The sequence below is a fragment of the Schistocerca serialis genome, chromosome 2 (assembly GCF_023864345.2).
Source record: "Schistocerca serialis cubense isolate TAMUIC-IGC-003099 chromosome 2, iqSchSeri2.2, whole genome shotgun sequence".
NCBI classification, from domain to species: Eukaryota; Metazoa; Arthropoda; class Insecta; order Orthoptera; family Acrididae; genus Schistocerca; species Schistocerca serialis.
Window position 1 is genome coordinate 548,262,768 of NC_064639.1, and position 27,329 is coordinate 548,290,096.

Consider the following 27,329-nt stretch of genomic DNA (forward strand, 5'->3'; position numbering starts at 1 on the left):
CCCGGGATTGGAATGACTCCTTACCCTCTCCCTTAAAACCCACATCCTTTTGTCTTTCCCTTTCCTTCCCTCTTTCCTGACGAAGCAACCATTGGTTGTGAAAGCTAGAATTTTGTGTGTATTTATGTGTTTGTTTGTGTTTCTATCGACCTGCCAGCGCTTTCGTATGGTAAGTCCCATCATCTTTGTTTTTAAATATATTTTTCCCGCGTGGAATGTTTCCCTCTGTTATATATATATATATCCCCATCATCTTTGTTTTTAAATATATTTTTCCCGCGTGGAATGTTTCCCTCTGTTATATATATATATATATATAAAACAGAGGGAAACATTCCACGCGGGAAAAATATATTTAAAAACAAAGATGATGGGGATGTATATATATAACAGAGGGAAACATTCCACGCGGGAAAAATATATTTAAAAACAAAGATGATGGGATTTACCATACGAAAGCGCTGGCAGGTCGATAGAAACACAAACAAACACATAAATACGCACAAATATATATATATATATTTTCCCTCCTTTTCTGCTACTCTCCCGCTCCCTTCCCACCTCTCCCCTGCCTGCAGCAGCACTTCACTGTCCGCCATCCCCACCATACTATCCCTTCCCCTCCCTGCCCCAGTGTCCTCCTTTTCCCCACCCAGTCACCACTCCCATCATGCACTGGTGCTGCTGCTTGCAGTGTGGTTTCAGTTGCCTGAGACTGCAGTCGTGTGTGTGTGTGTGTGTGTGTGTGTGTGTGTGTGTGTGTGTGTGCGTGCGTGTGCGCGCGCGCGCGCGCGGGCGGGCACGCGCGTGCGTGCATGAGTGCATGGGCGGGCGTGGGTGTGGGCGTGTATGTATATGTGTCTCTTGTTGACATAGGCCGTTGGCCAAAAGTTATAAGTGTGAAAATCTTTTTGTTGTACCCCTATCTGTGACAGCATCTCCACTATATGGTGCGTAGCAACTTTCCTTCTCATAATATTGTTTCTTCCTCACTTGTGTGTATCTGTTGTAGGTGACTCAACACTTCTGCTATTTGGTGAGTAATCTCATTTACTCCTTAATTTTCTACATTCTGCTAGAACTTTCAAACATATTTATGCAACCAAATCTGAGGAAAAAATTATTATGTGCTGTCAATGAGAATCATTCAGAATATCATAGAATGAATCAATTCTGCTTCATTGTTGTGCTTCCTAGACAGAAACAGGATGCCATCATACAATCTAATATAACTGTTGCATGTTGCAACAACATATAAGTAAAAGAAGGCATGAAGAGTCAGTTCTTCATGTTCAACAGATTCTGCCATGAAGAAGAACCTTGAGGAATGTGTATCGAGTTAGGATATAGATTAATGATAGAGAAACAACTATTGAAAATTAAATATGTACACATCTACTGAAAACTTCAGGTTGGTTTGATTTTGGACATTTCTTCCATCCCACAACTCTGTATTGTTTTCCCTTGTTACTGTTCTCTAAAGCATTACCCTTCTCAGTGTCTGTTCTTTCTCCTCCGTCCTGTGTTTTTTCATCACCTTCCAGACTGCACACTGCACTTCTGAGCTCCACTGTGTCAACGATCTCATCCACACACAACACCGGCTGGCCATGTAGCCATGTCAATTGTTTGTGCAATACCTCATGTCCCAAATACTTCCCATGGACTGTAATATTAATCATATTTCTTCCTCCATCCGCACATATTTTTGCATTTTATATTCCACACCAGTGTGTGCCACACAAACTTCCACACCTCATATGCTCCTTTTTTCCCATGTTTCTGTACATTTTTATGTATTTGTGCATATTTTTACATATTTGTGCATATTTTTACATATTTGTGCCTGTTTTTGTGTACCTATACATTTTTTTCCTTTCGATCCACCTCCCCTTACAACCACCCACACCCATTGCCTTCATTTGCTCATTTTCTATGTCATTTCCTGTTACCCCAGTGCCATACCTGAGTCCCACATCCTGGAGTGCCAGATTGTGTCAACAAAGTACCATCCCAGACTGGAACAGCTGAACCACATCCTTCTTCAAGGCACTGATTATCTATCATCATATCCTGAAGTGAGGAACATCCTACTATAGATCTTCCCTTTTGGAATTGTGTTCCGTCACCTACTCAACCTCTACATCCTCATTGGCTACCCCTACGCCATTCCCAATCCCAGCCCCAATTCCTTTACTTTTCCACTTCCTGCCCCCCCCCTTTCACACACACACACACACACACACACACACACACACACACACACACACACAACCTCCCGATTCTGTGCCTGGCTGTCACGTCAGGCCGCCATCTGGTCCCTGCACGCTCCGCCAGACAATGCTCCTCTCTGCCCCCCACTCATAACTTATTATCCATCCACCTTCCCCGCCACACTCCAGATTGCTATTCATGTGACAGTCGCCTTCCGGTTTGAGTTGCCTATGGTATCACTCGTGTGCATGAGGTGTGATTGCTTTTGTGTGTGTGTGTGTGTGTGTTTTCTCTGCTGAAGAAGGCTTTGGCCAAAAGCTGAATATTTAACAGTCTTTTTATTGTGTCTGTCTGCAACTCAACAGGTCACCTTTATGGTGAGTACAGTCTATCCTTTTCCTAACATTGTAAATATGTGGATTATATTAACACTGAACTTTCTCCACACTGCTATGTATTTCTGCCTATACAGGTTGAATTTAACATAATAAAATTAATAGGAAAGAAGCTACTTGAGATAAGTTGCTGTTACTTGAAATAATGTTGTTAAATAGCCACTGTTTATCTCCTATTGCTAGCTTAATATTTATGTGACTGGGTTTCATGCAGTATTGAGTCAAGTTTTGTTGGTATACTAAAGGATATGTTCCATTAAGACTTCATCACTATTTTAAGAATTTCAGAATTGAACGAGGAATCTTGTTAGAAGATTCCATATTACGAAAACTATTCACAATGGTCCTATAAGTAGTTTTCTGATCCTTGAGTGGATAAAGTAACTACAGGTCAAAGGGACATACCTGAACCATCTTTGTTTTGTTGCTGGCATTGTACCGTTTGCTGCTACTAAACCTTAATGTCAAGATCTTAATAGAGCAAATTTGAAATAAGACACTATCAAAATAAGCATAAAATAATGTACAATCAACACATTGACAAGACACAAATTAAAAATTAACTCATAGAACCAATACACGAGCTTTTATGCTAAAATAGTTGAAGACAAGGACTGGCCAGACAGCAAAAGAAATAAACAAAATACTGAAAATTATCTGGTGTACATTTGGTGAACTAAATAGAATTTTCAAAACTGATCTTCCAACGTGCCTGAAATAGAAAGTTTACAGTTTGTGTGTATTACTAGGTTTGTCTCACAAGAGTGACGTGTGAACTTCTGTTGCAAAAACCATTCAAAAACTGAGAGTTGTTTAGAGAACAGTGTTGGGAATAGCTAGGAGTAACAGGAATTTAAAAAAATAATTGGGGAACAAGCTGGCATGGAAGCTGTTATTGTGATTGTAATGGAATTGAAAAGGAGGTTGGTGTAAAATGCAGCAAAGTGAATGGATGATAGAGGTACAACGAAGTTCTTTGCTTTATTCCAAGACATAAGGAAAACCCAATATGATATCCTAACACAAGTTGGATAGATTACAGGAAACATGCAGGAGCAGAATGAATGTGTATCATTGAAGTCTTAAATGCTTGGAAAATCTCTAAAAGAGGCTTTTATCCAGCAGTGCATATCAAATGGATGTTCATGGTAGTTTAATGATGATGATTGATATTTATCAAAGAATATTACCTCCATCTGTAGCGGTGGAGATGTGTTATCATCTAACGCTGTTGTGTGTCAAGCAGTTAACAAGAATGCTATCTGTGAATCTAAAGAATCAGAAAATTTTTGGAGGTATAGCACTAAGATTGTGGATATAAATAAACAGTGACTGGTAACAGTAAACTTGTTATTTCATTTAATGTCCTTAACAGTCATGGTAAAGCCTAACCTAAAATGTTAGTAAGATCTGCTATTTGGTGGAGCTTGCCTTTGCATCAAATTACACAACCCTGCTCTAAACCCTAGAGAAAAATTCACTGTACATGGAAATTATTTTTGTCTTGTATGTTGATTGGATAAACTAATATTCACCCAAAACTGATATTTTTATTGGCAATAAATTCCATTTAGGAATAAATGTATTGGGAAATGAGAGTTAAAATTTGAGGATTTCTGGAAATGACTCTCCACAATTTGTGGTCATTTGCTTTAAACAATCTTTTTACTGCTTGCTTTTGTTGAATAAGTCATTTAATTAATCTCAATTGTCCCAAAAGAGAATTTCAGAAGACAACAGGGAGTACAAGTATATAAACTAATTCTTTTTAGCTGAACCACAAGGATTTTTACACATATTCATGATATAGTTATTAATTTAAATTTCTATATGCAATTTATATGTTTTAAATTTCAGAATATGAACATTTATGCTGTTTACTTTGAACCAGTGGTAGGCATTTTCAGTTATCATTTATGCTGTCTGGAATTTGGTCACGATTTGGTCCTTGGTTGATATCCTTGTGTCACCAACAGACATTGCAGCACGTGGACACTGTTTTAAAGTTATTGGCCATTCATTTATGTAGGTTAAGAACAAAAGTTGGACAGCTACCAAACCCTGTAGGACAGCATACTTTGTCGTACTGCTTTCTGAGTTTATTGTTAATCCTGTGGTGCAGTTTGTCATTGAACCCCTGTTGTTGTTGTTGTTGTGGTCTTCAGTCCTGAGACTGGTTTGATGCAGCTCTCCATGCTACTCTATCCTGTGCAAGCTTCTTCATCTCCCAGTACCTACTGCAACCTACATCCTTCTGAATCTGCTTAGTGTATTCATCTCTTGGTCTCCCCCTATGATTTTTACCCTCCACCCTGCCCTCCAATACTAAATTGGTGATCCCTTGATGCCTCAGAACATGTCCTATCAACCGATCCCTTCTTCTGGTCAAGTTGTGCCACAAACTTCTCTTCTCCCCAATCCTATTCAATACTTCCTCATTAGTTATGTGATCTACCCATCTAATCTTCAGCATTCTTCTGTAGCACCACATTTCAAAAGCTTCTATTCTCTTCTTGTCCAAACTATTTACCGTCCATGTTTCACTTCCATACATGGCTACACTCCATACAAATACTTTCAGAAATAACTTCCTAACACTTAAATCTATACTCGATGTTAACAAATTTCTCTTCTTCAGAAACGCTTTCCTTGCCATTGCCAGTCTACATTTTATATCCTCTCTACTTCGTCCATCGTCAGTTATTTTGCTCCCCAAATAGCAAAACTCCTTTACTACTTTAAGTGTCTCATTTCCTAATCTAATACCCTCAGCATCACCTGAATTAACTCGACTACATTCCATTATCCTCGTTTTGCTTTTGTTGATGTTCATCTTATATCCTCCCTTCAAGACACTGTCCATTCCATTCAACTGCTCTTCCAAGTCCTTTGCTGTCTCTGACAGAATTACAATGTCATCGGCGAACCTCAAAGTTTTTATTTCTTCTCCATGGATTTTAATACCTACTCCAAATTTTTCTTTTGTTTCCTTTACTGCTTGCTCAATATAGAGATTGAATAACATCGGGGAGAGGCTACAACCCTGTCTTACTCCCTTCCCAACCACTGCTTCCCTTTCATGTCCCTCAACTCTTATAACCGCCATCTGGTTTCTGTACAAGTTGTAAATAGCCTTTCACTCCCTGTATTTTACCCCTGCCACCTTTAGAATTTGAAAGAGAGTATTCCAGTCAACATTGTCAAAAGCTTTCTCAAAGTCTACAAATGCTAGAAACATAGGTTTGCCTTTCCTTAATCTTTCTTCTAAGATAAGTCGTAAGGTCAGTATTGCCTCACGTGTTCCAGTATTTCTACGGAATCCAAACTGATCTTCCCCGAGGTCGGCTTCTACTAGTTTTTCCATTCGTCTGTAAAGAATTCGTGTTAGTACTTTGCAGCTGTGGCTTATTAAACTGATTGTTCGGTAATTTTCACATCTGTCAACACCTGCTTTCTTTGGGATTGTAATTATTATATTCTTCTTGAAGTCTGAGGGTATTTCGCCTGTTTCATACATCTTGCTCACCAGATGGTAGAGTTTTGTCAGGACTGGCTCTCCCAAGGCCGTCAGTAGTTCCAATGGAATGTTGTCTACTCCGGGGGCTTTGTTTCGACGCAGGTCCTTCAGTGCTCTGTCAAACTCTTCACGCAGTATCGTATCTCCCATTTCATCTTCATCTACATCCTCTTCCATTTCCATAATATTGTCCTCAAGTGCATCGCCCTTGTATAGACCCTCTATATACTCCTTCCACCTTTCTGTTTTCCCTTCTTTGCTTAGAACTGGGTTTCCATCTGAGCTCTTGATGTTCATAAATGTGGTTCTCTTATCTCCAAAGGTCTCTTTAATTTTCCTGTAGGCAGTATCTATCTTACCCCTAGTGAGATAAGCCTCTACATCCTTACATTTGTCCTCTAGCCATCCCTGCTTAGCCATTTTGCACTTCCTGTCGATCTCATTTTTGAGACGTTTGTATTCCTTTTTGCCTGCTTCATTTACTGCATTTTTATATTTTCTCCTTTCATCAATTAAATTCAATATTTCCTCTGTTACCCAAGGATTTCTACTAACACTCTTCTTTTTACCTACTTGATCGTCTGCTGCCTTCACTACTTCATCCCTCAGAGCTACCCATTCTTCTTCTATTGTATTTCTTTCTCCCATTCCTTTCAATTGTTCCCTTATGCTCTCCCTGAAACTCTGTACAACCTCTGGTTCTTTCAGTTTATCCAGGTCCCATCTCCTTAAATTCCCACCTTTTTGCAGTTTCTTCAGTTTTAATCTACAGGTCATAACCAATAGATTGTGGTCAGAGTCCACATCTGCCCCTGGAAATGTCTTACAATTTAAAACCTGGTTCCTAAATCACTGTCTTACCATTATATAATCTATCTGATACCTTTTAGTATCTCCAGGGTTCTTCCATGTATACAACCTTCTATCATGATTCTTAAACCAAGTGTTAGCTATGATTAAGTTGTGCTCTGTGCAAAATTCTATCAGGCAGCTTCCTCTTTCATTTCTTAGCCCCAACCCATATTCACCTACTACGTTTCCTTCTCTCCCTTTTCCTACACTCGAATTCCAGTCACCCATGACTATTAAATTTTCGTCTCCCTTCACTATCTGAATAATTTCTTTTATTTTATCATACATTTCTTCAATTTCTTCGGCATCTGCAGAGCTAGTTGGCATATAAACTTGTACTACTGTAGTAGGTGTGGGCTTCGTATCTATCTTGGCCACAATAATGCGTTCACTATGCTGTTTGTAGTAGCTTACCCGCATTCCTATTCATTATTAAACCTACTCCTGCATTACCCCTATTTGACTTTGTGTTTATAACCCTGTAGTCATCTGACCAGAAGTCTTGTTCCTCCTGCCACCGAACTTCACTAATTCCCACTATATCTAACTTTAACCTATCCATTTCCCTTTTTAAATTTTCTAACCTACCTGCCCGATTAAGGGATCTGACATTCCACGCTCCGATCCGTAGAACGCCAGTTTTCTTTCTCCTGATAACGACATCCTCTTGAGTAGTCCCCGCCCGGAGATCCGAATGGGGGACTATTTTACCTCCAGAATATTTTACCCAAGAGGACGCCATCATCATTTAAGCATACAGTAAAGCTGCATGCCCTCGGGAAAAATTACGGCCGTAGTTTCCCCTTGCTTTCAGCCGTTCGCAGTACCAGCACAGCAAGGCCGTTTTGGTTATTGTTACAAGGCCAGATCAGTCAATCATCCAGACTGTTGCCCTTGCAACTACTGAAAAGGCTGCTGCCCCTCTTCAGGAACCACACGTTTGTCTGGCCTCTCAACAGATACCCCTCCGTTGTGGTTGTACCTATGGTACGGCTATCTGTATCGCTGAGGCACGCAAGCCTCCCCACCAACGGCAAGGTCCATGGTTCATGGGGGGGATTGTGCCCCTCTGCTTTCTATTATGAAGATAATACTACACCCATGTAAAAGAGCTGCTGCAAATGTCATATTTTAGTTTAAGAAGTAAAATTTTATTGTTCACACAGTCAAAAAGACATTGTGAAGGTAACAAAATACACCAACAGAATAATTTTATTTGTTCGGCTTTAGCACAAAGTCTTTTGTTAGACTTTGACTGTGTCTGTGGATAATCATGAAAGCGAAACTGAAGCAGCTGATTAGCTTTTCTAAGGAACATGTTCAATATTTCCATTACATCACATTTACATAATATGTTGGAAGTATTGATAAGAATGAATTATCTCATAGATGTGATCGTTTATTTCCTGTTATAGATGTATCAATGAAAAAATCTGTGTTAGAAAATGTAATTAATTGGATAGACAAAAAAATCTACTCGCCAAGCAGTGACAGGAGAACACACATATAAAAAGGTATTTTAGTTTGAAAGCTTTTGGAACCAGTGGCTCCTTCTTCTGGCAGAAGGGTTGTGAAGGTAAGTCTCCCCTGACTTGGGATTCTGAGCGACTTTTCTGAACTCATTCCCTTTTCCTAAACCTCACCGGTCCTTTTCCTCCACCCCTCTTACTTCCACTTTCTTCCTTCTGCCAGAAGAAGGAGCCTTGGCTCCAAAAGCTGGTAAATGTAATAACTTTTTATATGTGTGTTCCACAGCCACCACTTGGTGAGTTGATTTTTTTATCTATCTTCTTATGGATGTTTGTTTTCTGGCATATTTATTCAGTTTTCATTCCATAGATCCAAAAAAATGAGATGATTCTCATGGGTGTGGAACAAGTCAAAAAGTATAACATAAAACATTTGAATATAATATTACTACCCTGATCATTTGTCAGGAGATTATTGAAATAGGTGCATACAATGCGGTAAACTGGAACAGCTAATATTTACAAAATTAACCCTTTTAGTGCCAGATGTTTTCTCGAAAGATGATGCGATTGTACAGTAAAATGCAAACCTCTGCCATACTTGCAATAAAATTGAAACTGTTGCATAAAGGAATGTAATTTTTTTTTTTATTTTTAGGGAATGCTGCTGGCTACAGTAATATGTGCAATACACATTGTCAAAGAACATATTTTCAGAGAAAAAAAATTTTTTCATAATAGGGTCTATCGGAAAAAATTAAAACTGATTTCACTTCGCTCTTGAGACCCATAAAATGATGATATACTCAAAAATTTCAGGTATATGTGGAATCTCTGTAGTTTTCTTAACAAAAACATCGTAAAGGAATACAAAATTGTTTATTACACTAAGGAAAAAATCAAAAAGAACATAACAAAAAAATTGTTTTGTTCTGAACATGTTCTCAGTTCTTCAGTCACAAATCACTGACAAATGTGAGGTTGCAGTTATGACAACTACTTGCACACATACTGACCAAAACATGAAGGATACAGTCCTTTCTTGCAACAAATGCATACTGTTTGTGAACGCCGCTTCTTACCCTTCATAGAACAAACACTGCAGTAGCATTCCTTTCTCCCTGTAAGACCCCCCTGTGGGTCCGGGGATAAGAATAGGCCCGCGGTATTCCTGCCTGTCGTAAGAGGCGACTAAAAGGAGTCTCAAACGTTTTGGCCTTATGTGATGGTCCCCTGTCGGGTTTGACCTCCATATCTCAAAATTTTTCCGAAGAGCGAGCCGATTGGGGAAGGGCGCCTTACTTTGTGCATTGTGTCCATCTTGCGTTGAGAACTTTCGCCAGCTTCTTCGTCGTTGCATTGCAGTCCTGCCCGCTCTACATCTCTTGGGCATGGATGCGCTCCTGTGTGCACTTTCTGCCCCACAATGTGCTGGGCCAGTTTCTGCACTGACGGCGACCATGGACCACATGTCACCTAACATCCAGCACGGTAGCCAGTCCTTTGTGGTGGGGCCGCCATGTACCCTATTGGTTGTAGCCCCCTGACAACACAGGGATCACTCTACTGATGCCTGCGCCGTTAACTCCCCACGTATGCCAAGGAGTAGATGCCCATCTCCCTGGGGCATCGGGACTCCCGGCAATGGCCATCCTGCCAGGTGGCCTTTGCTGTGGCTGGGTGGCGCCCGTGGGGAGGGCCCTTGGTCGGAGTAGGTGGCATCAGGATGATTGACACGCAATGAAGCGTGGCACATCTTCTCTTGCTGGTGGCCCGCCACCAGCAGTCTCTAAGCGTTCGAGGGCCCATTTTAAAGGTAACGTTTATGACCCCAAATATTTCCCCTCCCTCGCCACACCGTGGGAGGAACGAAAGGCATTGAATGAAAGTGAGACGTATTCGCCCAGATATCTTGTCTGTACCAGAGCTGATGGGGAATCTTTTCTATCCGTGAAGCCTCAGTTCTTTGCAGAGCATTTAGAGGACAAGTTTGGGGAGGTGGAGGGCTTGTCCAAGATGCGGTCCGGATCGGTGTTGATAAGAACGGCACCCTCCGCCCAGTCGCGGGCCTTGCTCGCTTGTACTAAGCTGGGGGATGTCTCCGTAACTATCATGTCCCATAAAAGTCTGAATATGGTCCAGGGCATTATCTTCCACAGGGATCTCCTTTTACAGTCCGATGACGAGCTGCGCGCCAACTTGGAGCGTCGAGGTGTCCATTTCGTCCGGCGCATCCACCGGGGTCTGAGGGATCGTCAGGTTGCCACCGGTGCCTTCATCTTGGCCTTCGAGGGTGACACGTTACCTGAGAAGGTCAAGGTGATGGTGTACCGTTGTGATGTCAAGCCTTATATCCCTCCCCCGATGCGGTGCTTCAAGTGTTGGAAGTTTGGCCATATGTCTTCACGCTGTGCTTCCGACCTCGTTTGTCGCGATTGCGGTCGACCATCACATCCTGATCATCCCTGTGCCCCGCCTCCAATCTGTGTGAACTGTGGTGCGCACCATCCGCCTTGCTCGCCGGACTGTCCGATTCTGCAGAAGGAGCGGAAGATCATGGAAATCAAGACTCTCGACCGCCTGATGTACACTGAGGCAAAGCGGAAATATGATCGGCTTCATCCAGTGCGCATGACATCTTCTTATGCCGCAACTGTCACTCCTGCTACAGTTCCATCCACTCCATTCAGCTCTCAGAGTCGAAGGCCCACACCTGCCCCCTTGATGGTGGGGGCACTAAACTCCCTGTTGCTCCTGCTCCATCTACTTCAGGAGCAACACCCCCCACCATCGGGGACATCAGTTCCCCCCTCCCAGCCGGAGAAGCGTAAGTCTTCTTCGGCTCCTCTCGCCAGTAAGGGATCCCTTGGGGATCTCCCTTCACAAGTTCCGACCGGTCCGAAAGCAGACAGCCGCAAGTGGCTCAAACAACCACTGGTCCCTGGTCGTAGGGCCTCCCGGTCGTCGTCTGTCCCTGACACTGACCCAGTGAGGCCCTCCCAGCCTGACCCACCGAATTCACAGCGAGAGAAACAGAAGAAGAAGAAAGTCCCCAAGGCTAACGACGTTGCGGTGGCACCCATCCCACCGCTACCAACAAGCTCAGCGTCTGAGGATGAGGTCGAGATTCTGGCGTCTGCTGAAGACCTGGATCTCGCCGGTCCCTCAGACGCCATGGATGCCACTCGTGCGGGTTCTGAATCAGAGGCAGCGAGTGAAAAAGTGGCGTAAATTGTCTTCCTAGTCCCTTCACGCCTTCTCAGCCATGGACAACACCATCCATCAGTGGAACTGCAGCGGTTTCTTCCACCATCTAGCTGAGCTCCGCCAACTTATCAGCCTTTATCCTTTCCTCTGCATTGCTCTGCAGGAAACTTGGTTTCCAGCAATGCGAACCCCTGCCCTCCATGGGTATCGGGGTTATTATAAGAACCGAGCAGCTTATGAAAGGGTGTCTGGTGGCGTCTGCATATATGTCCTTAACTCTCTTCACAGCGAGTTTGTACCTCTCCAAACAGCTTTAGAGGCTGTCGCTGTTCGAGTGTGGACGCCACAGGCTGTTACCGTCTGCAGTCTTTACCTTCCACCGGATGGTGCTGTCGCGCAGCATGTTCTGGCTGCGCTGATAGCCCAATTGCCGCCACCTTTCTTGTTATTGGGCGACTTCAACACCCATAACCCTCAGTGGGGCGGGTCAATGGCGACAGGTCGAGGCGCCACCATTGAGCATTTATTAGCACAGCTCGATCTTTCGCTTTTAAATGATGGTTCCTCCACACACTTTAGCGTGGCGCATGGCACATACTCCGCCGTTGACCTTTCCATCTGCAGCCTAGCCTCTTACCGTCTGTCCAATGGCGAGTGCATGACGACCTGTGTGGTAGTGACCATTTTCCCATCTATTTGTCACTGCCCCAGTGTCGTTCTTCTGGGCGCCTGCCCCGCTGTGCTCTCCACAGGGCTGACTGGCCGGCTTTTACTTCCGCTTCCACCATTGAGTCTCCCCCCGCTCTTCTGGACTCCCTCGGAGGAAGGCTGTCTCCTGGTGGTCTCCGGAGATTGCTGAGGCTATTCGCGACTGTCGGCGGGCTCTCCAGCGTCATAGGCGGCACCCGTCTCTCGAGACCCTCATCGCCTTTAAGAGGCTCCGTGCCGGGGCCCGTCGTCTTATTGCACGCCGTAAGCAGGAGTGCTGGGAGAGGTATGTCTCCTCCTTGGGCTCCCGTGTCTCCCCCTCGCTCATGTGGTCCCGGATCCGGCGGATTTACGCATACCAGGCCCCTATGGGTGTCCCTGGGATCTCCTTGGACGGCGCTGTCTGCACGGACGCTGCCGCCATTGCTGAACACCTTGCTGTGCACTTTGCTGAGAGCTTTGCGACTGCAACTTATCCCCCCGCCTTTCGCCATCTAAAGGAGCGAGCCGAGCAGACGCCGTTATCATTCCACATGCGTCGTTCTGAAAAATACAATGTTCCTTTCAGCGAGAGGGAATTCCTCGCTGCCCTCGCCGATTGCCCTGATACAGTACCAGGACCAGACTGCATCCACGCACAGATGCTGAAGCATCTCTCCAGGGACTGCCAGAGACACATTCTCACCATCTTTAACCGCATTTGGAGCGAGGGCGTGTTCCCGTCGCAATGGCGAGAGGGTCTTATTGTCCCCATCTTGAAGCCCGGTGCGGACCCACTGGCGGTGGACAGCTATCGTCCCATTACCCTCACCAATGTTTTGTGCAAATTGCTCGAACGTATGGTGGGGCGGCGTTTGTGTTGGGCCCTTGAGTCACGCGGTCTTCTTGCTCCATCCCAGGGTGGCTTCCGTCGGGGCCGGTCTGCAGCGGACAATTTGGTGCGGCTGGAATCTGCTATCCGTACGGCCTTTGCCAGACGTCAGCATCTCGTTGCTGTATTTTTTGATCTGCGGAAGGCGTATGACACCACATGGAGGCATCACATCCTTGCTACGTTGCATGAGTGGGGTCTTCGTGGTCGGCTCCCGGCTTTTCTTCAAACCTTTCTATTGCGCTGCTCTTTCTGGGTGCAAGTCGGTGCCGCCTCTAGTTCATCTTATACGCAGGAAAATGGGGTCCCGCAGGGCTCGGTGTTGAGCGTCTCCTTATTTCTAGTGGCCATTAATGGTCTGGCTGCAGCTGTGGGGTCGTCGGTGTCTCCTTCTTTGTATGCCGACGACTTCTGCATCTCCTTTAGCTCCACGACTACGGGAGTCGCCGAACGCAGGCTGCAAGTAGCCGTTCGCAAGGCCGCATCATGGGCTCTGACTCATGGTTTTCAGTTCTCTGCAGCCAAGACTCGAGTTATGCACTTCTGCAGGCGTCGGACGGTCCACCCTCATCCTGAACTTTACCTCGATGGCCACCTGCTTGAAATGGTGGACACTTGCCGCTTCTTAGGACTCGTCTTTGATGCCCGGCTCACATGGGTTCCTCATATTACTCAGCTGAAGCAAAAGTGCTGGCGGCACCTCAACGCCCTCCGCTGCCTGAGCCACACATCTTGGGGTGCGGATCGCTGCACGCTGTTGCGATTATACAGGGCCCTTGTGCAGTCCAGGCTTGATTATGGGAGCCTGGCCTATGGGTCTGCATCACCCTCAGTGTTGAAGTTGTTAGACCCCATACACCACTGTGGGGTTCGGCTTGCAACTGGCGCTTTTCGTACGAGCCCCGTGGATAGTCTACTGGTGGAGGCCGGGGTTCCCCCGCTGCGGATTCGCCGCCATCGACTGCTTGCTGACTATGCTGTCCACGTGCATTGCTCGCTGGGCCATCCCAATCATCGCCTGCTTTTCCCTGCCATGGTCCTCCATCTGCCTGAAAGGCGACCTAGATCTGGGCTTTCCATAGCTGTCCACGTCCAGTCCCTGCTGTCGGAACTGGGGTCCTTCCCTCTTCTGCCTCCCTTCCGGGTCCGTGCACCTACGCCTCCCTGGTGTTTGCCCCGGCCGTCCGTCCGTCTGGACTTGGCACAGGGACCCAAGGACTTGGTTCCGCCTGTAGCCCTTCGTCGCCGTTTTCTCGCGCTCCTCGCCTCATTTTCGAGCTGTGAGGCTGTGTACACTGATGGTTCCCTGGTTGATGGTCGCACTGCCTACGCTTTTGCTCACGTTGACCATGTTGAACAGCGCTCCTTGCCGGCTGGCTGCAGTATTTTTACTGCAGAGCTGGTGGCTATATTGCGCGGTCTTGAGCATATGCGTTCCTGCTCAGGTACGTCCATCGTCATCTGCAGTGACTCCCTGAGCAGCCTCCAGGCCATCGACCGCTGCTTTCCCTCTTCTCCTCTGGTATCCTCTATTCAGGAGTCTGTTTCCGCCATTATCCGTTCTGGTCGTTCGGTGGCCTTTGTTTGGACTCCAGGTCACGTTGGCATCCCGGGGAACGAACGTGTTGACAGGCTGGCCAAAGGGGCGATCGACGCCCCAGCTTTGGAGATCGGCCTCACGGCTCGCGATCAGCAGCTGGTGTTGCACCGTAAGGTGCTTGGGATGTGGGCTGATGAGTGGCGTGGCCTGCCATCCCTGAATAAGCTGCGGGCTGTTAAGGAGACGACCGATGTGTGGCGGTCCTCCTTGCGGGTTTCTCGCAAGGAGTCTGTTGTCGTCTGCCGGCTGCGCATTGGGCACACATGGATGATGCACGGCCACCTATTGCGACGTGAGGACCCACCTTTATGTCGCTGCTGCTCCGTTTTGACAGTGGTTCACATTTTATTAGACTGTCCACTTTTAGTTGTGCTCAGGCAGTCGTTCCCACTGCCTGACTCGCTCCCTGCCCTTTTAACAGATGACTCTGCTATTGCCGACTTAGTTTTACGTTTTATTCGGGCAGGGGGTTTTTATCATTTAATCTGAGTGTTTCTGTTTTATTTGATTGTTTTGTGTTGATTCTGGCCTTTGGCCTACGGTTTTAAACTCAGTTTTTAATGTGTTTTCGGTGGTTGGATTTTCCTTTTTTTTTGTTCCTATGGTCGGCCAACCACCGTCGCACTCCGTGTGATCTTATTTTGTTTTGTCTGGTCCTTGTCTATGTTTCTTTTGTTCTGTGTCATCTGTATCCTATTCTGTTGAACATATTTTATTCTCTGTGGGTATTTTTTAGTATTTTGGAAAAAGGGACCGATGACCTCTGCAGTTTGGTCCCTTTTCATCCCTAAACCAACCAACCATCCCTGTAAGAGTCTTTACATCATATGCTGTTGGAGCAGGTACATTTATATCAATTGCATTTGTGGTTGCAGCCCTTGCCTGAAACCACTGTTGAGAAAGTTTGCAAATGACCATGGTGTTAAACTTCAGTCGTGTCCATGGTTTGTCATTGGGGTTTAGGCTTTCCTTATACTAAACATATGCATTCAGCAACATCCTAGCAATTATGCTGAACAATACCTTCTTCCGCATCTTGACAGTCCTCCTCTCATCTAAATAGCAGTATGTCATTATATCAGATGAGTCAATGCCACCCATGTACTTATTATATTCAAAAATTACATCTGGTTTCTTGACCGACTGCCTATTGCGAATTGTTTTTTCTGATGATGTAGCAGAGGATGATGTAATAACGATGACTGGGTTTCTCTGTGATTTCTTCTGTCTGAAGCCACAGAGAAGTATAAAAGATTTGCTGAAAAACTTTAGCTGACCTACGGCATAATTTGACAGAAGACCACATGGCAGGAATTTTCTGTTTCTTCTAATTGTTCCTGTTAGATAAGTGCCTACTGAATACAGCTTTTCTGCCAGAGGAATAGATGTAAAAAAGTTATCACAAAACACATGGTAACCTTTTTGCACGTAGCTCCCAAGAGCGAGTAGTTTCATGACGACTACATATCCCACACCATTCTTTTTTATTTCGTTTTTATCATCATCACTTTTACTGAATCACATACCATCCAAAATTTGACTCCCCACCTGTGATGATGTTTATTGGGGAGGTACTGGATTAGCTGCGAGTCCGAACAAGACTTTTATCAACACTCAGTTGCTGGTGTGGAGTGTAGTGGCGACAGAAAGCACTGTTGTCAATATCCACCAACACTTGAAATTTGGCTGTTGGAGCATATAATGGGTGACCAGGAGGGTGAAATTTCGAATTGTCTACAAAATGTAAGAACCGCAGCAACAACTGAAACCTGTTGCGTGAAAACATTTGTGAAAACCACGGTGTCAACAGGTTTGCATCAGTTGAACAATAACTAAAAATCATCGGCTTTTTTATCAGTCCCATATTCAAAATCACTGCTACAAAAGCCCTCATTTCTGCTACAGTTGTTGGTTGCCACAGTTTGATTCATGAATTTGGTGATAAATGCTTTGACTGAATCACCTGGTGAGTGTATTTGTTAGTCTCAGTCACCATAATCGTAAGAAGCTGTTGCGAAAAGAACAAATTGGGGAAAAAAATTGGTGTGGTGTATGCTAGTATATGTTTAGGGCCTTGTAATTCTGCATAAACAAAGTGTGGAGGGGGCGGATTGTCTGATGCCTCATCCATTATTTCAACAAAAGTATTTGCACTACAATTGAGTTGTGATTGGTCGTCATTTGCTGATGCACAATCGTCACTTGAAGAAGAAAATGACGAGTCCTCTTCTCCACCGAACATCTCATAATCCAATTCACTTTCTGCAGATCCTGCAAATTCATCTTCACTTTCACTACTTTCCATATTACTCATATTGAATGGCAGCTTCTTACTTGACAACACACTGCTGCCGCAAAATATTTGGTAAATAAACAACAACAGAGAAATTTATTTTAATAGACAAATTGCACTGACAATCAAAAAGAAGATCAATATACAGTGCGTTCAACCTTCCTTCTGCATCTTGGCTAGGAAATACTAACATCTTTGCCTTCAAGCACAGAAAAAATGAACGAGAAGGGCATCACAATCAGATCATTACTGGCATTTTTCGCCGAAAATCTGGATCACGATCAGATCGTATTTGGCACTAAAAGGGTTAACACGCTGTGGGAATGAAACATTGTTATGCACTATTAATAAATTTATCATACACAAAATATCTAATCTTGAATGTTGTGGCCAAGTGCTGTCAGAACTGAAATCTAATAGACATTTTTACTTAAGCTGGTTTAACAGTCCCTGTTAAGATATTCGTCTCAGTAGTAGGAGAAGTTGCCTATCAAAAAGTCTTTCAAACTTTGTTTAAACTGTGCTTAAACTTTTAACAGTTTGTAGTGTCCTAATCATTCTTGTTATCTCTTTAGGGGTTGTATTTTTGAAATGAGTCTCTGGTGTGTATGTGCTTGGCTGTAATGTTTGCTGCCACTATCAATGATTTAAATTGGTGCCCAATGATTTCTGTTTGTCATTATTTCTGTCACAGATGTTAACTGAGAATGAATGTAAATTGCGTCACAATTTGTATTTTTTAAATTTGTGTATTATTTACTTTTTTATTTTTAATTTCATAGTAGTCCAGAGTATCTCTACTGTGTAGATGAAAAGACTTAATTTTTTGTTAGTTTCACTTCTTTGGTAACAGACTGTATGATTTCACAATACTCTTGGTAATGGAGTTAGAACTCTTGACTACTGCTTGCCTTGTGGTTTAAATAGAACTCTCTCTTCTTAGCACAGAATACTTTAATCCCATACATCTACCATCCCTGGCACTAATTCTGTTTAATTTTACTCTCATTTGATTTAGATGGAAAAAGGAGTCAATATGTTGTTGGAAAATGTTTAATAAAGTCTTTCATCCTTTCTCTCTCCATTGTTAATCTATTCCCAGTATCTAATAAAGTAGAGAACCATAATGATCAAGTCATTGGTTATGATTGTTTTATTAAAAAACAATTTCTTTTATAATCTGAATGTAATTCATCTTCTTCTTTTGTTGTCAATAGTTGTCTATAATGCTTAGAAGCGTCATTACCAGTCCCTTTTTTTGTTTAAGTCACTAGAGGTAGTTAGCTGTAAAATCAATCTGCCAGTGGTTGTTGCTTGGTGACCTTCATTTCTCTTGAGAATTTTGCACTGGGAAATAATCAAAAGCTGTAAATCAACAATTTTATGTGTCTTAGGTAAGTACTTTCGGTAGAAAAATTTATATTTAAGTCTCCACTAACAATGAGTTTGCATTTAATTCTGCATAATCTTATTTATACTCTTTCTAATAGTTTGGTGAAGCCCTCTGATAACTTGTAAACTGCCAGTACTACCAGCTTGAGTGTTTTCACTTACAAACAGCATGAACAGGGACTTAACTTTGAATTTTACGTACATGTGTGGCTATTCCTCTCCTGTTATCGATCCCAGAGTAGTATGATATTAATGTGTGCCCATCTAGCTGTCTGTACTGAATTCCAATGATGTAAAAGTGATTTACTATTAATGCAACATATCTGCTGTCATTTTATTTGCAGTTTCACGTGCATATATTTTTATTAGAAGTGCATCCTTTTTATTAATGAAGCTTATTATGTTTTGAGGCAAGAAATTTTATATGAATGTTCCACAAAATTAACAGCATTTCCTGAGCAGCCATGATATTTTTTTAGTAATAGACTTTTCAGCTGTAATATAAATTGGTTTACAAAACTTAAGGATGAAATTAACTTTTGCACAAAGCCACTGCCAAGTAACATAGTTCAATGAAATTTGGCCTGTACATAGCAATAGCTGCTACAGTGTAGTACAGAAAGTAACTGATAGGAATACACAATGAGATGAACAGAAATGATACTTTAATTTAGGGACAATAATTACACTGAAATCACTGCAGTTTATGACAGTCCTCTGGATATTGCAAAAAGGCAGGACACGTGATCACCAAGGACAGCAATGCATATTCTGCAATGTTCTCCCATTCTGGCCACAAGGTTGGTACGGAGTTCATGTGGTAAGGCATTTCATTCTTCCACCAGTGCAGCTGACAACTGCTGGACGGTCTTTGGTGCATGTGGACATGCTGCATTACATGTCCCATGCATCCCACACATGCTTTATTGGATTTTAGTCGAGGGTTGGGGGAACAGACAAGCCAGTCCATTCTTGAAACATCTTCTCATTCCAAGAGTTTTTCCACTTGCTCTGTTTGATGAGGTCATGCATTGTCATCTGTAAAAATGAAAGGAGTCATCTGTAAAAATGAAAGGATGCACAAGGGGCAAGGAGTACTGATTCCCTATGATATCAACTGGTGAGTGTGCCATCTTCAAAGATTTGGAGGTCAGTACACTTGCAGTATTATGCCTTCTGACACCAAAACACATGGACAACCAAAAACAATCATGTTCGGCAATGTTCCTTGGTGCGTCGTGTGTTCCAACCTCTCACCATTTGAGAGTGTGTTAATAATCACTACTCAGGCTGAATCTGATCTCATCCGAGAAGAGCATGTGACCCCACTCCTTATAGGTCCAGTGCCTATGCTCTTGACAACATTGCAAATGATACTGCCTATGTATGGGTGTCAATTATTTACCTGGTAACCAACACGCAGAGAGTTAATTAACAGCTCTTAATTCCTCCCAAAATCCAGTACTTAGGAACACCTTTTGTTTTTCCATCCTTTTCTTTCTAACCATAGTTTTCACTTTATGTCCTGTGTTGTTAGACCACCTCTGACCAGTGGTCGTCAGTTTGCTTTTGTCCATTCTCCAAAGTAATAAAATATTGGAGATATGTAGGCTGAAGCTGTAAGACTTGCATTGTCTTGTGAATGTTTTGACTTGATAGACTTCTCTGCTCTCCATTCTACGAGGTGCATTCAAGTTCTAAGGCCTCCGATTTTTTTTCTCCGGACTGGAAAGAGATAGAAACATGCGCATTGTTTTAAAATGAGGCCGCATTCATTGTCAATACGTCCCAGAGATGGCAGCACCGTACGGCAGATGGAATTTTACCGCCAGCGGCGAGAATGAGAACTGTTTGAAATACTTAAAATGACGACGTTTTCCTTACTTGAACAGTGTGCAATCATTCGTTTTCTGAATTTGCGTGGTGTGAAACCAATTGAAATTCATCGACAGTTGAAGGAGACATGTGGTGATGGAGTTATGGATGTGTCGAAAGTGCGTCCATGGGTGCGACAGTTTAATGAAGGCAGAACATCGTGTGACAACAAACCGAAACAACCTCGGGCTCGCACAAGTCGGTCTGACGACATGATCGAGAAAGTGGAGAGAATTGTTTTGGGGGATCGCCGAATGACTGTTGAACAGATCGCCTCCAGAGTTGGCATTTCTGTGGGTTCTGTGCACACAATCCTGCATGACGACCTGAAAATACGAAAAGTGTCATCCAGGTGGGTGCCACGAATGCTGACGGACGACCACATGGCTGCCCATATGGCATGTTGCCAAGCAATGTTGACGTGCAACGACAGCATGAATGGGACTTTCTTTTCGTCAGTTGTGACAATGTATGAGACGTGGATGCCATTTTTAAATCCAGAAACAAAGCGCCAGTCAGCTCAATGGAAGCACACAGATTCACCGCCACCAAAAAAATTTCGGGTAACCGCCAGTGCTGAAAAAATCATGGTGTCCATGTTCTGGGACAGCGAGGGCGTAATCCTTACCCATTGCGTTCCAAAGGGCACTACGGTAACAGTTGCATCCTACGAAAATGTTTTGAAGAACAAATTCCTTCCTCCACTGCAACAAAAACATCCGGGAAGGGCTGCGCGTGTGCTGTTTCACCAAGACAACGCACCCGCACACCGAGCTAATGTTACGCAACAATTTCTTCGTGATAACAACTTTGAAGTGATTCCTCATGCTCCCTACTCACCTGACCTGGCTCCTAGTGACTTTTGGCTTTTTCCAACAATGAGACACTCTCCGTGGCCGCACATTCACCAGCCGTGCTGCTATTGCCTCAGCGATTTTCCAGTGGTCAAAACAGACTCCTAAAGAAGCCTTCGCCGCTGTCATGGAATCATAGCGTCAGCATTGTGAAAAATGTGTACGTCTGTAGCGCGATTACGTCGAGAAGTAACGCCAGTTTCATCGATTTCGGGTGAGGAGTTAGTTGAAAAAAAATCGGAGGCCTTAGAACTTGAATGCACCTCGTACACATAGTATTACTGCCAAATGGCTAAGCTTCAAGATCAGTGTCCTATACTCAAATATTTTGTACTTGGAGTGGCAGTTACTGCATTACCAAAAATGACAGGCATTGCCCTTCGTGTTGGTGGTAGCACAACACTCAGTGGCATTCCTTGCACTGGTTTTTGCTCCTGACAGTTATGCAGGAATGTCACTTGTCTCCATACCTGTCAGAAAATTTGCATTGATTATTGGGGTGAAGAATTATACACAAGGGATTTATAAATATGATTATTTTGCTTAAATAATTGTAAATATAATGAACTTTTAAACTTCGCAGACCACACTGCACAACAGAGCCCTTTTTGTGATACACATCTTGATTTCAGTGTTTTAATTTTTTTCCCTGTACTTTATGTGGTCATTAAGTAAGTGTATGTAACATATACCATTGATTGAGATGTGTGTTAATATTTGAGCTGAGGAGGGTGACCATCATATCACTTGCTGCATCTGCAGCACTCATAAACTAGCCATGCCTTCTGGATGCTACTAAATGACAAGCATCCCATCAAACTCACTCTGCTACCACTGGGTTCAGGTTTGGCACATCAAGGTTTTTTAATCTGGTCACCACAACAGTCGTCTATAATAGTATGCTTTGTACATGCTCCAGTGAGGGTATATTAAATAGAATGTGGATCTTGGCTTAACCTCTTAGTTAGTCACATGTTCCATACATTGTTTGAATGATTCTTATATCTAAATGATGCAGAATCAGTCAGTTTACGGAAAATGTATACTTGATTAGTTTAACATCAATGAACACATGATCATTTTAGTCCCTCCCATGCAGTTACAATTAAACAACAAATTTATTTGTTTTTACTGGCTACTGGTTTTCAAGTAGAAATTCATCAATGGAACAGGAGGAGATGTCCAGGAGAAGTGATTTTAAGTTAGATTTAAAACTTGATTTGCTACCTGTCGGATATTTTATGTTACTGGGTGAGCGATCAAAGATTTTTGTTGCTGCATATTTATGAGCCACTGATACCTTCAATAACGGGTAACAAAGGTCATTTTCCTCTCTAGTGTTGTCTTCTGTAGTTTTCTCCTCAAATTGTGATGAATTATTTATGACAAGTTCCATTAGTAAATATATATGATGGGACAACACAATTAAAATGCCTAGCTCCTTGAAGAGGTACCTACATCACATTTGTGAGTGACCACCACATGTTATTCTTACTGCTAGCCTTTTTGCAATCAATACTTTCTTCCTAAGTGATGGGTTACCCCAGAAAATTATTCCATAAGACACTATTGCGTGGAAATGTGTAAAATATGTCAGGAGGCTGATTCGTTTGTTTCCAATATTAGCAATTACATGAAGAGCAAAAGTAGCTGAACTTAATTATTGGGGAAGCTCAGTAATATGCTTCTTCCAGTTCAGATTTTCACCAATATATAGATCCAAAAATTTGGAGCAGTGTACCTTGTTTACTGACTCCTGCTCATGTGCTACATCATTTGTAGGCACGACTCTATTTGTTGTACAGAACTGAATATAGTGTGTTTCTTCAAAATTTAGGGAGAGTCCATTTTCTGAGAACCACATTATAATTCTTTGTAAAATATCATTTACTGTCTCTTCTGTTGCTTGCTGTGTAATGGGATTTATTATTACTTTAGTGTAATCTGCAAAAGTACAAATTGTGCTTGTTGAATGTTAAGTGGAAGGTCATTCACATATGTAAGGAATAGGAGTATACCCAAATTTACATCTGTGGGATCCCCTTTGTGATTTATCCCCAGTCACTAAAATTTTCTATACTTCTGACATAGTTGATTTATTCAGTATGACCTTTTGCATTATGTTTGTTAAATATGATTCAAACTAGCTGTGTGTAAAGCCATCATTTCCATAAAACTTGAGTTTTTCTATGAGAGTAACATGATCTACACAAACAAATGCCTTGGAAAGATCACAAAAATGACCAATGGGCAATATTTTATTATTTAAGGGTTGTACAGTTTGAGGAGTGAATGTATAAACAGTAATCTCAGTCGAGCAACACTTCTGGAATCCAAACTCGTAATATGCTAAGTAACTTGTTTCCACTACCCTTGAGTATAGTACTTATTAGAATATTTTGGAAGAAGATATCAATAAGGAAATTGGATGATAGTTGTTTAACTCTGTCTTATCACCTTCCATCACCTTCCTTATGAAGCAGTTTAACAGTAGCATATTTTAACCTGGCTGTAAAAAAAACCTGTGCCAGTAATGCTTTGCATGTATCACTTATCACTAAGGACATTGTGTATTAAGTTGAAACAAGATTTCAGAATTCTGTTTGAAATTCCATCAACACCAAGGGAGCTTTTGTCATTTACAATTTTTAAAATTTAATTAATTTCCCTGAAGGATGTTGGTGCTTCTTTTGGTTGTTTAAAGTTTTGTAGAATGACATTTTGCATATATCCTGTTGCTTCCACAACTGAACCATTTAATCCCATTTTTGCTGCTACACTTAGAAAGTTTTGTAGAATGACATAAAAGTACTTGCAGCTTGTGAATTATCAGTCACAACAATGTCATTTAGTTCAGTTGCTATGATATGTTGTACACTAACTGATACTCTTGTACACTCCTGTGTGACGAGGATGACAGAAAGCTACATAAGAAGAACCTCATACTCAAGATGTTTTACCAAGCAGGGTGGCACAGTGACAAAGTCAGTGGACTCTCATTCACAAGAATGGTGGATGAAATCCCTACCTGGCTATATACACCTAGGTGTTCTGTGATTTCCCAGAATACTGTAAGCAGATGCCAAGATGTTTCATTTGAAAAGGACACAGCCAATTTCCTTCACCACTCGTGTTGTGCTTCTTCTCTAATGACCTCATTGTCAGTGGGATGTTAAGCCATAATCTTCATTTCAAGCTGTGCTACATGCTGATGACTGGATGTCTTGAGGTGAACCACTGAATAACAGGCACCTTGTACAACTCATTGTCATGTATGTCAGAACACATAGGAGTAGTTCCCTAGCTTCTCCATGGCAGAAAGTGGTGTCCACAAACTCAAATAACACAACTCGTAATGGTTTTGTGAATAATGGAATGAGTAAAGGTAACGTCTCCCCATAAAGATGAGATGTTGCAAGAGTGGTAGACACATAAACAAGACTGAAAGTATTGTTAGCCACTGGTTAATGTCCTCCTCCAGGGATAACTAGTACAGAATAAAGGAGGGATGGCCGGGGAGAGGGGGGGGGGGGGGTCGTTGGTGGGAAGAATGGAATAGAGAGTAAGGGATACTTTACAGAGCAGGGTGTGAGTGTAGACTGAGTGACCTAGAGAGAATGAGGACACAAATGGAGATGGGTGTGACAGGGTCTAGTGGACATTGTTGAAGCCAGAGGGATTGTAGGATTGGAACAACTGTGTCCATCTGCGTAGTTCAGAGAAGCTGGTATGAGAGGGATCCAGATGGCATGGGTTATGTAGCATCTGTTGAAGTCAAGCATATTGTGCTTAGCAACATGTTCTGCCGTTGATGGTCAATCCCATTTTTGGGCAAAGTTTGATCATGGCCATTCATTTGGATGCACAGCGTGTTGGTGGTTGTACCCACATAAAAGGCTGTGCAGCAATTGCAGTAGAAAGTGCCTCTGATGGAACTGTACATATGAGTGGGTGAATACCTGCATCTTCCACATGGGTATGAGCCACGTGACAAGGGGTAGGAAGTGGTTGTGGCATAAGGATGGACCAAGATCATTTGTAGGGTAAGTGGGTGGCAGAATTCTATTTTGAGAGGAGTGCAAGGATTGTGGGTGGGATCTTCTTCACTCCTGGGTACAATGGTAAGTTGTTGAAGTCCTAGAGAAGAATAACTAGTTGTCCCAGTCCACAGTGACATTGAGTAATTAGGGTCATGCTCTGTTGCAGCAAGTTCGTGGTGTGCTCAGAGGATTAAGGGCATGTGTGGGTGTAGCATGGGAGTTCTGTTTGTGGGCTAGGTTTGAAGAACAATGACTGTCTGTAAAGGACTTAGAAAGACACTCAGCAAGCTGGGCAAGGCATTGCTTGTCACTGCAGATGCGGTGTCCGTGGGTGACCACACTGAAGGAGAGAGAAGCTTTTTACTGTGGAATGTATGGCAGCTATGGAATTGATGGTTAATAGGATAGATATGGACAGAGGTTTTGTGGAGCTATTGAAAGATGGAGGCCCAGGTACAGGAAGGTGGGATGCTGGACTGAGGAGAACCAGGTGAGACAGATAGGAGAGAAAGTGTTGATTCTGTGGAGGAGTGAGGATAGTATGATTACATGATTGCAGAACAATCAGTGGAAGCAGTTACTTCGAATAAGATACCTAGGAGTATATGTACAGAGTGATTTAATGAGGAACCACCACATACAACTAATCACACGAAAAACAGATGCCAAACTCAGATTCATTGGAAAAATCCTCAAGAAATCTAGTTCATCAACAAAGAAGGTAGCTTAAAAAACCCTCGTTCAACCAATACTTGAATATTCCTTGTCAGTATGGGATCTGTATGAGAAAGTAGAGAATATCTGAAGAAGGGCAGCATCTTTTGTTATAGGTTCATTTAAACAGCAGAAAAGCGTCATGGAGAGGATCAACTAACTCCAGTGGCAGACTAGGCAAGAGAGGCAGTGTGCGTCAAAGTGTGATTTACTGTTAAGGTTCTGAGAGTGTATGTTCCTAGAAGAGTCAATAAATATATTGCTTCCTCCTACATATATTTCATGAAAGACCATGAAGGCAAAATTAGACAGATTTGAGCACAAATGGAGACTTACTGGCAATTGTTCTTCCTGCGAACCATTTATGTCTGGAGGAGGAAAGGGAGGAAGTGACAGGGTGTGCAAAGTACCATCCGCCACACATTGCAAGGTAGCGTGTGAAGTATGGATATAGATGTGGATGATGATGGTGGTGGTGGTGGTGGTGGTGATGGTGGTGGTGGTGGTGATAACAACAGTAATTGTAAAAAGCAGAGCATTAGATAACTGTAAAGAACAGCATGACAGGTGTGTCTGCTGGTATTAAATGAGTCAACAACATTTAACCACTATTTTTCTTATAGGTCATCAGTGGAATGGAGTGAATGTGAGGTTATTGTACCCAGCTATTAAATGGCAGATGGTCAGTGCTGAAGGCATACATGAGGATAAAGGCCAGTTGTGGTTGTTCTCACGGGATGGCAATCTTTATTGCTCATCACCAGATCTGCATAACTTGCAGGTAAGTTTATGTGTTATAAAATTTTATGATCATTGTGCATAGAGCACAAAAAGTAATTTTACTAATATTTACAGTTTTGTAGCAGTGTGCATGAAAAACAAAAACAGTCATTTAAATTATTTTGAGCAAAGCAAAATTAATATTCTCTGATAAATTTGTGTGATGATGTTCTACTCTGAAGTAAGAGTATTTTTTAAATATTGGGCTACTTTCTCTCAACAGAGAAGTCCCAATAATAAAAACAAAATGAGGCAAAAATAATAGCATTCACTCTGTATATAAGAAGTGTGTAGCACAAAAGATCAAAATAATGAGTGCTCATGTTTTGACTCCTAAGGGGACATTATATTTATGATATCTAATTCTTCTCACTGGTGTGGAAGCCTGTACCATTCATCTGTCAGTAAAGTTTCTAATGAAGTTGGTCTCAAATTCAAATGGTGTAGATGCAGCTGATAACTGGTGTACAATGGGAATGCTTTTAATTATTTGTTTTGTTTGTGTATTTAAGGTTTAATAACAGATAATTGTACATAAACTTATTCAA

The 27,329-nt window shown here is 42.6% G+C and overlaps 1 protein-coding gene across 3 annotated transcripts in view; it reads left to right on the top strand.

The window, feature by feature from the left end:
- The window catches only part of LOC126457531 (uncharacterized), a 221,914-nt gene that overhangs the window by 122,875 nt on the left and 71,710 nt on the right, over positions 1–27,329 (top strand). For all 3 annotated transcript variants that reach the window (XM_050093884.1, XM_050093885.1, XM_050093883.1), the window contains exon 12: positions 26,625–26,782. In XM_050093884.1, the coding sequence (XP_049949841.1) occupies positions 26,625–26,782 (158 nt within the window). The remainder of the gene's footprint in view (positions 1–26,624; positions 26,783–27,329) is intronic.